We start from the raw sequence: 11,138 nt of genomic DNA, 5'->3' as shown, positions 1-11,138 counted from the left end.
AGATAACATCCCATCAAAAAGGAAATAAAATTAACAAGCCTTTTTTATCTGCAACTTTTAATATAGACAGTATTATTTTTCATTAGATGCTGAGGGGTTTTTTAGCCATTATGGACAAACATTTTAGAAAACCTATAAACCAGCACAGCAAGAGTTTTCCCTAAATGGGAGCTTTTCATGTTTTGACTATTTTTTTTGGAAACAGACAATGCAAAGTTTGTGACTAGTTTTACTTGAGTGAAATTCTGTAACTTTCCTAAAGCAGAGTAACAAAAACACTGAAGACTCGAGAGCAATTGAATAATTTCAAATAATAATTTATAAGAGCAGTAACTAAAAAAAAAACAGAGCAGGTTTCTCAAGAGAGTATTTTAATTTTAAAATGAAGTCACTTGCAGTGATTTCCTCTTCTTTAACAGAATCATAGAATCTCCTGAGCTGGAGGGGACCCACAAGGATCATTCAAATCCAACTCCAGGCCTTGCACAGCACAGCCCAGGAGTCACCACAGAGACCTGTACTGTGCTTCTCCAGCTACTGAACTTTTATTTGGTACAACTTATCTTTTATATAAGTTAAAATTAAATAGTCTTAAGCTCTGCAGAAAGCACACTACACAGGGCAACATCAGCTTATAAGACAGAACCACCACTTTTTCCCCCACAGTAATAGCAACCTTTTTATTTCCAGTTCTTAGCTGGGTTCTCAGGGGATGGTTTCCATATATACAGGAAAAGTGCAGAGCATAAGGCAACAGCATATGCTTCCCCACTTCAAGCATTACCACAGCAAACTGAAAGGTCATTCTAATTAATCAGAGTTATTTTGGTGATAAAGAATTACCCAAATTTGTCCTAAGCTGACTGAGGAGGCTGCAGGCCAGCAGGAAGCTTGTTCAAAGCAACGAACTAAGGATACAGTTTTGTGACAGCCCATCACCACCGGGACACAATTACCATCAGTCTTAAAACACATCCACTTTTAACCTTCCAGGTGAGATCTGAAAACCCAGAAAAAGTGTCTACCTGTTGTGTCGAGCTGTCCTTGCTCCAGCTGGGTCTCATCCACCACCAGGGAGGTGTTGCTGGCCAGCTGCAGCACCCCAGTGACCAGGCGGTTGGCGGCGTAGTCCTTGTGCGGGATGAAGCGCGAGTGGTTCATGTTCTCGATGGTCATCTGCAGCCGGTGGGACTGCAAGGACAACACACACAGCACTGAACATCTCCCATGGGAGAATGATGCTGTTCACAGCTCCCATCCCCTGCACTGCACAGCCAGGATGAGCTGAACAACAAATGCTTTATTGCAGCCATACCATTATTACAACCCCAAACTGAATTACTATGGAGTTTTCTGGACAACGGTGTCCACAAACTTGGGAATACACCATAATTAAATGACCTTAATGTCAAAATATGAATCCAGAAAGACAAAATAAAGCATGCAGCATCTGTCTGTCACCTCTGAGGAGAGGATTTTATTCCATATTCATTCTAGATGATGTGGCACATAGAGACACGAACATACAGGCAAGCCACACCTCTGCTGTACCTGCTCCCTAAAAGGGTAGCGGGAGCCTTCATTTAAGCAGCCTCCCTTAGAAATTAAAGAATCAACTAAAGTGTTGTTTCTTGGTTGAAACAAGGAGAACAACATCTCTCCCCAGAAACACTGGAGCCCCCCAAGGCTTACTGCTGGCACCAGCTGCTGGATGATGCGGTAGATGTGCTCGGTGAAGATGCTGTTCCTGGGACAGCCGCTCAAGTTGACCGTGAATTTTCCCAGAGGAAGCACATCTCGTCTTGCATAACTACAGCAAAAACAGCACAGGTTAGATGAGCCTCTGGTTAACACTGACCACAGGTATCACTCAGCTGGAGTGTTGTGTGGCACCTCTGACAGCCAGGATTTCACATGGGTAACAGCCAGCTCTTGTTCCTGCCCCAGGGCCCAAGGACTGAGCCAGGTCGAAGCTGCTCCTGAAGGCTTTGCAGCACTGCACAAAGTACATTTCCAGTGCCTGGGATCCTGCCATGTGCCTTCCAGACGTTCTGTTCTCCTTGTACTCTATTGTTACTCAGTAAGCACACCTCATTCTTTTCCTTTCTCGTGCCCAGTCTCAATTTCCCTGCTTATCAACTTGGTCATCTCCTTTACCTGCCCTCAGCTTTCCTCTCCCTCTTCTCCTGTGTATCTTCTCCCCATTCTCGACAACTCTCAACCTTTTTATGATACCAGCTAAGAAAGAAAATACATTCTAGTCTAAGTGTCAGAGCATTCAGTCCCACTACAAAGAATGAAAGCAGAATCCATTTTAATTTTGAACACTAAAATGACTAACATTAAATTTGAGCTGGACAACTAAGCAAAACACACTGTCTGAAGCTTCACACCTGAGATTTTAATGAGTCATTTCATCCAGTCACAGTTTAAAATTACATAAAAGTGAATTTCTATCCCATGCTAAATAGGGTCACTTGAACTTGCCATTAAACACATTTTAGCATTTAATTAACAAATTCCCAGAATGTACCTTCCAGTATGTTGTAATACCTAAACAGTAATTCCTGCAGTAAATGCTGTCTTTGAGAAGTCAGTTCCATGTCCTACTCTATAGAAGAAGATAGAGGCAAAAAGATGTTTTCATGTGTGAAAGTGTGTCTTAGAGAGTTTGTTCAACTCTCAAAGGAAAAACAAAAGGATACACTGGCCTTTTATAATTATTTACTGGCCTTATAATTATTTACTGTTATTTCACACACTGAAATCTGCCTCTGTGTTTACTGTGACGGGACAACTCTAGGTGGACAAAGTACTGCTGAAAAAAGCACTATTTAAGGTGTTTCTGCCATTTATTTGCAGATCGGTGAAGAACCCCATAAACAGAGATGCCTTTTGAATGTTGAATATTTAAATTCTCAAACATCTAAATACTTACACTGTAGAGATGAGATGCAGTATCAGGTATTCAGCAGCCAAACTGTCTCCCAAGAGGGCATGGGTGAGGAACCCCAGCAACTCTGCTCTCACTGGGGACAGCTCAGACATAAAATTAGAAACAACTGCCAAAAAAACGCAAGACAACAAATGTCAGAAAATGTGCTGTTTCTCACCCTCCTCCCTCTAAATCTTACTTTCAATTACAATTTGATGAGGAAAAATGTTTATTCCAAAGCAGTCGAGGAAAAAGAAACAAACACTCATTGTTTTTTCCAGCTGAGCAATTACTGGCTTTGGATAATTTGAATCACTCAACATTTCCTTGGAAATGCTTTCTTTTTTTAAAATTAGATTTGCAGAATGCTACAAAGTTTGGAGCCAAATTTCTAAAATAATAGCCCACCTATTTTATTTTAAAGGTGGAAAAAAACCCCCTTACATGTGACACAGCTCAGGACAACCAACACAAGGCGCTCAAGGAAGAAAATTACAAATATCAAAGGTTTGCAAGCAATAATTCAATGACAAAATCATAACAGTCAAACAGGCCACAAGGAATAGCACAGTCACTTAAAACAGAATTGCCTTGTTGTTTGCACAGTATGATTTTTCATATTGTCAGTATGTTTCTTATTTCCACTGTCATACTGATTTGGAAATCTAATTTTCCACCAGTTCACGACTCCATCTGAAAACTAATCAAATCTTATGGCTGAACAGCTCGGTAAAATCCTTGAGTGCTTCAAATGCACAACCAAGTTTCATATAAATCACATTTATTTCAGACAAGTAAAACCATAACCATGACACAAACACAAACACTTGCATCTTGTTCAGTTCTGCGGTGTTGAATGGCTCAAGATTTTAACAAGATTTAAATCCAGAGCCTGTTGTTGAGGCATTTGCCTCTGAGCAAAGCAGTGTTTGTTCACCTGTGCTAGGAAATGTGCCCAGAGCTGAGATACTCACAGGTTTTACTCTCCTCTTCCTTAAGGCAGGCAGGCAGCAGTGGGTTAATGTGTTGCAGCTTCTGTGCCAAAATCACGTGGATTCTGGGCACTAATGAGGCAGGAGGGCTGTGCACTCTCTGTTCCTCTGCTGTGTCCATACATTCCATAGGATCAAGGGTTGAGCTGTCCCTAGGAAAGGGCACAGCACAACTGGGCTTAGAAACATTCCCCAGGAATTCCTCTCCATGTGACTGAGGGCAGCTGGAACCAGGCCAAGAAGGGAGCGGGGTCGGAACAAACAACATCCGCTCCCAGCTCCTGGGAACTCCTCCCATGTGCAAACTACCCTCTTTAGGATTTTTATAGACACCAGAAATACCAAATCACAATTATATAATGGTACAGAAATGCTAAAGCAGGCCTGGCCAGAAAAATCTGGATTCTATTATCTTCAGAAAGTAATCAAATCGTACTTTTCTGGAAAAAAACCCAAACAACAAAAACCAACAAACCAACCCCCAAAACCAAACAAACCCACATTTAGTATTTACTGCATCATTTTATAATCTGTAGCTTCAAGTCAAATGTTACCCACTGTTCTGTACAGCATGTACAGAATGAAGTCCAAACAGTAACTTTTAGGAAAATAAGGTCATGATTTATTACATTTGCCTGTGTAGGAACATGTGGGATTTTCTTATTCCACTGGGTTCTGGAACCTGACAAGATCTTCTAGACAGTCACATAACAGCTCAATCACTGGCTGAATAAAAAAATTATGAGTAAATAGATCCTAATGTACCTCAGCTCCAACCTGGAGGTATTACCTCTTAATTTAAAAGTTCAGATACAGGAGCTTTGCTCTCCCTGAAGATGTCTTACAAAATTCCTTCCAGGTGGTTTTCATTTGTCATGTAGAAACTAAAGTCCCTAAAGTGACTATATCAGATGATGCTAAAGTTTAGCACAAATTTAATCAACTTGTACTGGTTCTAAAAGCTGACAGGCTTTACAACTTCAAAGCCACTTCAGCAGTTCACCAACACACTGCCCACCCCTTTCCATTAAATTTCTTTTGTTTGCACTCAAAACATTGCTAAATGCCACCAGTTTGTCTCTTTGTGACAGAATGACACTCAGAGGGGAAAAAAAGACAACAACCTGTGACAGAGCAACTGAGCTGTGAGTCTGGGATTAGCTGTCACACAGATGATAACCAAGAGCAGCTGAGTTAATTTTTAAGAAGTTGGCACTATAAAGGATTCACACTGCACTCTGGATATTGTACTGATCAGAAAGATAAACAAAATCACCAACAGAAATAATTCAGAGTGCAATGGTTCAAGACATCAGTAGTGTTTATGTTAGACTGGACAAGAGTTTTGTTTTAAAAATTGATTTCTTGCATCCTGGATTAGTTTGTATTTTGTCAGAGAAGTAACTGCAGAACAGCAGGTGAAAGGGGAAGTTTTTATCAGTGGCACAGCATGATAAAAACCTTAATTAATTAAAAATACCTTAATTAATGAAAAAATCAACCCAATTTTTACTCAGTTTGATCACTACCAGTCTCCATGCAGACATGCAAACTTTTTTTTTTTTATACTCTTCTGAAATGTTTATGGTAACAACTTTCATGGACTTAGCAGTTACTTCAAAAGGACATTTTGTACTTTTAAAGCTTATTTGAAAGCTTGTTCACTATTCACTCATGAAAGTTTAATAGGCATGAAAGAATACAAAACATTTAGCAATAGAAGCACTTTCTGCTTTATGGACTGTACAACAACCTAAAAAAAAAAGATGCACTGTATATCCAAGGGTATGGATGGACCAGAGCACAATGGACTTAGTTTACAAGACACTGATCTAACACTTTCCTTATCAAGCTTTTTTAAGCAACAAAATTCACCTGTTGAGCATAACTGTTCTGTATTTACACATTTCCTTGTCTGCTCACTGAAACATTTCCTTCGTCTGAGGGCAGCCTTACCTCTCCTCACTGTTTACTAAGCTCAGCACTGGATCCACGGATAAAACACCATAAACCTCCAGCACATCGTTGACTTTGAAGCTCTCCCAGCTCTCATAGACCTGTCCCAAAAGGAAACAAAAGACAGGGGCAGATGAGCCAGATGCAGGGTGGAAAAAACCTCAGGAGACTGGAGTGTGGGCTGAGAACAGCCTGTGTGAACAGGTCTCTCCCAGGCCTTGGTGTAACCAAGCTTACATTGGAAAAGTGAGTTTCTATGATCCCATTTTTTTTCTATTAGCATTCTTTGCCACACAAATGTAAACAACTGTATTCTGTTTTATCAAGATCTGCTGAATAAGAGGAGTCAGTACAGAAACAGCATAGAAATCTTGTGTTGAAGTTTCATAGTCAATATGGCACAGTAGGGAATCAAGGACTATTTTAAATCCAATAAACAAATGTGTAGTTTATTGTTTTTTTTCAGCTTGTTCCATCACAACTTTTTTCCTTTAGAGGAAAAATCCTAAAAGCAGAAATTCCAGCTAGTATTGGACTTCTGTTTTTTTTAAACTGTGATGAAAAGGTGCAAACCAAGAAGTGCTGCTGAGGGACTTCAGCAGTTCAAGTGCAGCACTCAAGAACAGAAACAATGTAATAGTGAAGAGAAAGAATGCAATGATCTGTAGAAACAAAATTATTGACTGGAGAGACAATTTCTGTGCCTATAAACCTGTCTGCAAGACTAACTACTTACATTCTAACATGGGATTCTGTCTGCAGCACTGAGGGAGACAGAACCCTGCTCATCATCCCCTCTCCACTTCTGTTACCTTGACAAGACATGCTGGTCCCTTCTCTCCTGGCAATGGAAAATTGAGGTCAAGTGGAGGGGAGCAGTTGGGAGAAATGAGATGATGACCTGCAGGAGCTTCTGTTTCTAATCTCTTTGGCTCCACACATCCATGGATATCACCTCCACTGCCTGAAAAACACAGGATTTGTAGGCTCTTTAAACAGCAATGCAAAACTGAACAACTTCCTTCAGGGAGCAACACAGAATTAAACTAATTTAACAAAACATTTGAGAAAAAAATGTTTAGTAATGCACTATATTTGACATCCAAAAAGTCTCACAAATGCATATTTTATATTGTCAAATTAAGTGTGAGTGAGAGTACTGATAAAGATCTGTGTGTCTTGGAAACCCAAATGTGGCCAGAAATCTGATTTTCAAAATGTAATGTTTATATTGGGTGAATGATTTTTCTTTAAAGTCCATAAGACTGCAAAGGTAATATATTTCTGCACTTCAAGCTAAAAACCCAGATAGTTCTCAAAGGTAAGTATATGCCTAAAGAATCAGCTTACACTAAAAAATTGTAGATTTTCAGCAATAATACAGCAATAAAAATCTGTTCTACAATTGATCAGTCTCGGGTACAAAGACAAGCCAGTCTGTACTACCTTGCAAACTGGTAAGAATACAAAAGGGAAATCCTGAGTCCAGCTAATGAATCCAACAGACACAGAACACTGAACCAAAGAAAGCAGTAACTTCTACATTTTTTTATCTTTACCAGGGCCAACAACTTAAACTAACCACTTCCTCTTGTTGAAAAGAAAACTTGCCAAAATCTTCAAGAACCTCATTCCAGTTTAAGTGGAATCTCCATGGATGAGCATCAAAACAAATAGTTCACAGACTGATTACAGCATAAACAAGAACTGCCAGTGTTGAACCTCTGAAAAGGTTCAAATGCTTTCTTCAGGATGCTACAAGTGTGACATGGATCTTGTTCCTCTAGGAAGCTGGATTAGTAAAACACATTGGGAAAAAGGGAAAGCTGGAAGATATTTGTTAGATACACACTCTGTAGCAAAGCAGCACCTCATTGACATGGAATTCAGCTTCAGTTTACACAGTCAGACCCACACACGGTGTGAGAGACAAAATTACATGATTTCCCTCCCCTTACTATGAAACCTGTAATGCAGTGGGAAATTAAACGCAAACTCCTCAAGTTCAACCTGCTGCTCTAAATTGTTTGTGTGCTGTTCCACACCAGAGGCAACACAGCAGTGCTGCTGTACAAAGGATTGCTTTCAGGAATTAACTCCACAAAGCCATGCCAACAAGTTGTACAGCCCACATGTAACACTGTAGACTCTCTCACTCTACTTCAGATCAAACCACTGATGACTTCAACAAAGCCACCAAATGAGTTCTGAAGGCTGCACCAACACCAGTGATTCAAAACAGCTGCAAATATTTCAGTTTTTAAACCAGAAATTTTAACAAATTCTGGAAAGATACCATAACTATTCATCAATAGCAACTGTTACCCATATGCTGCTCCTTCTGTTTGGAGGGATGCAGATCCATGTCCTCATCTTCCTCGTAGCTCCTCTTGTGGCGACTCGGGGTGTAGGAAGTTGAAGGACTAACTCGGGCTTGGCTGGCACTGATATAGGCGTGGAATTGGGGGTTAAGGACAACCACAGACTGAGCAGGGACAACTCAAGCACAGGAAGGTTTGTTTGTTTTTTTTAAACAAAATTCTAGTGTTCTATTTTGAGCAAGACATTAAAATAATGAATCAAACTGTTACCCAGGTGTCACCTCTTCAGACACACAAATAACCTGCTGCAGGAGTCTAGAGACTTTGCTGAAAACAGAAACTAAACACCAACAAGTGCTATTCCACCATCAGCCTCTAAAAAAGGGGTTTTTTTCCAAGAGAACATGCTCATGGTCAGAAACAAATCAAAAATGCAAGAATTTTCTCTCCCACATCTCATTCATTTGCATCCTCTTTGTGCATATAACACATCACCAGTTTTACCTTTCTTCTCTTTCTACAACTGCCACCTCATCTGATTCACCGAGAAAAAAGAAACTTTAAATAAACTTATCTCCTTCAATCTCATTAGTTGGTGATCACTGATTGTATAACAGTCAAAAAAGATATTTCTTTCACCCATGCAGATTCCCCAGGCACTGGAACGCAGTAGAGAGTCTGTCTCTCCGAGGTGACTGTTTGTGAGGAGTTCAAATCAATCTCCTGCTGAGGCTGGAACACCAAGGGAAATTCTGTTACAAATCTGATTACAGGTTGTTTTAAAGCAATCCCACAGATTCAGTTACTCAGCCAGAAGTTACAACTAACATACTCATGAAACAGTGATCCCAAACAGTCTCTAATGTTTTGATTCCAATTGCACAGCAGTACCAGAAGGAGCTGTTTTCCACAGCAAACAGTTTCAGAGTCCCAGGCACTCCCCCCTCAAACCAAGGCACTCCCCCCTCAAAGCAAGCAAAACAAATTTGAAATAAAACAGAAACAGCTGGAAGCCTCCTGAAATTAGAATGCCAGGGAGCAGTCATGAATACTTTGCTTTCCAAACCTGAGATTAATTCTGCATTTCAAGAGCAGTATCCTCAGGAATCCACGGGCAAGTACCAAAGAAGTTCTATCACACTTATAAACAGCAACTTTCCATCTAATATTTCATCTCAAAATTTGTGTAACTTGTATAACTTACCCCACATTCTGCCACATCTCTGTATTTGCCAAAATGCAAAACCTGTCAAGAAGGAAAAGGCAATGCAGTCATTCTTTTTCTGAAGGAATCCTGAACAGGAATCACACCAAAATCACTGCAGTCCAAAATCCCCCACAGATACACTGCCAAAGCTTTCCTTATTTTAATATTTACTTTTTCTCAACAGAAATATGACAAGTGATGTACTAGTGATGCTATTTGAGTCAAACACACTTATTACTAAATAGTACCCAAACTCCATAAGTTTAACTCAGGAACTAGAGATATATGAGAACTGGAATGGATAAAATGATAAGCATTTATTAAAATAATAAATCAGTATTTCACTTACACGTGCATTTGTGTTTGGGTCAACTGTCTCATACACTCCCATGTAAAACTCAGGATCAAACATATCTTGAACCATGCAGCGAAATTTCACCAAACTGTTGGGTTTTAGGTAATGTACAGGAACATCATTCAGTGATGGAACCTGCAAAAAAAAGAGTTTATTCTACAGAACTGGTATATATTAAGCACTGAACTAAGCCAAAAGCAGGTGGTATAATTCAACATTAAAATGCAACAAAAACCAGAAGTGCCCCTGTAGGAAATGGCATTTTAACAATCATATATCACATCATGTTTCTCTTGAGTAAGAAAATGTGCTTTCAATTCCTTCTAATGTTGTCAATGTGACTTGATTTTTCTCATTTACACTTTGATTAAAACTATGTTCGAAAAATAATTAAAATGAAAAATGATTAAAAATATGATTGAAATATTAACTATAGAACCCTCACGAAGAAAAACAGAAATCAAATAATTTTCATCTGTTTTCTCAGCCATAAGTAAAACAGATTTGATGTGAAACTTTCTAGTCCCCTTAGCAATGTTTCACGATGTCATTTTTCCTACAGCTTTTTAAAAAAGTATCAGCTTTTGAACTCACCTGTGCACGTCTTATTTTTAAACCTTAAGCACAGCTTCCCTGCTGAACTGCACAAAGCCAGCCCAATAAAGCACAGTTTTAGCAGAGAAAGCGTTTTGTCCTAAAACCTGAAAGCCCAGGCAGCTACTTCTTCAACCCACACCAAAGTTTTCAGCATCTTGATAAAAAAAACACTCCCGAAAATGACAATATTTGTCAGCTCCTGCCATCTACTGACTGTGCTGCAGAGCGGCAGCACCAGCGGGGATGGCCCGGGGCAGGAGCTGGGCTGAAGGCAAGGCTGAAATCCCACTCGGGATTTCACAGCCTGGCTTTGCACACAGGTTAAAAAAAAAAGCAGCCGAGATGTAAATAACATATCCTTAAGCCTGGGTCTGAAATCCGGCCCTGTACTTATCACGAAAAGGAAGAACTCCAACGCGAGTCACTGCAATAAAATGTAAACAACAACGAGGAAAGTGTAAGTCTAAAAGAATCAAACGCTCTTACCCAATTAGTGGCGTTATTTTCTTTTAATTTTTCCTTGAAGTATTCGGTTACCTTCTTTTCCCAATCAGAGTTTGGAACATTTTGGGCTACAAAAAAACCACATTTACACGCGCATTAGCACCGGTAACAGACCTCTATCCAGCATTCTCCAAACACGGCAAACAAAGCAAACTTTTGCTTCTATTCTGGGGAAGCAGGTGCAATTTAGACTACAAATGACTGCATTTTAGTGTAATTTATGCCTCTTGTAACTCATGACTTCACATTTTACAGGCTTCCAGGCCAACCA

At 39.7% G+C, this 11,138-nt stretch overlaps 1 protein-coding gene across 3 annotated transcripts in view; it reads right to left on the bottom strand.

Moving 5' to 3' along the window:
* Nucleotides 1-897: 897 nt before the first annotated feature.
* The window catches only part of MCMBP (minichromosome maintenance complex binding protein), a 10,993-nt gene continuing 752 nt past the window's right edge, over nt 898-11,138 (bottom strand). Inside the window, exons 2-12 of one of the 3 annotated variants that reach the window (XM_027705630.1) lie at nt 10,850-10,935; nt 9,761-9,901; nt 9,409-9,450; nt 8,835-8,936; nt 8,209-8,338; nt 6,696-6,847; nt 5,884-5,984; nt 3,910-4,079; nt 2,939-3,062; nt 1,693-1,810; nt 898-1,191 (exon numbers count right to left, since the gene is read on the bottom strand). In XM_027705630.1, coding sequence (XP_027561431.1) covers nt 982-1,191; nt 1,693-1,810; nt 2,939-3,062; nt 3,910-4,079; nt 5,884-5,984; nt 6,696-6,847; nt 8,209-8,338; nt 8,835-8,936; nt 9,409-9,450; nt 9,761-9,901; nt 10,850-10,935 — 1,376 coding nt within the window. In that variant the 3' untranslated portion in view covers nt 898-981. The remainder of the gene's footprint in view (nt 1,192-1,692; nt 1,811-2,938; nt 3,063-3,909; nt 4,080-5,883; nt 5,985-6,695; nt 6,848-8,208; nt 8,339-8,834; nt 8,937-9,408; nt 9,451-9,760; nt 9,902-10,849; nt 10,936-11,138) is intronic. The other 2 variants (XM_027705632.1, XM_027705631.1) reach the window with 2 other exon arrangements.

The sequence above is a fragment of the Neopelma chrysocephalum genome, unplaced genomic scaffold, assembly GCF_003984885.1.
Source record: "Neopelma chrysocephalum unplaced genomic scaffold, ASM398488v2 Primary Assembly neopelma1_347, whole genome shotgun sequence".
Lineage (NCBI taxonomy): Eukaryota > Metazoa > Chordata > Aves > Passeriformes > Pipridae > Neopelma > Neopelma chrysocephalum.
Note: the sequence above shows the minus strand (reverse complement) of the source record. Positions and strands in the feature narration are given on the sequence as shown.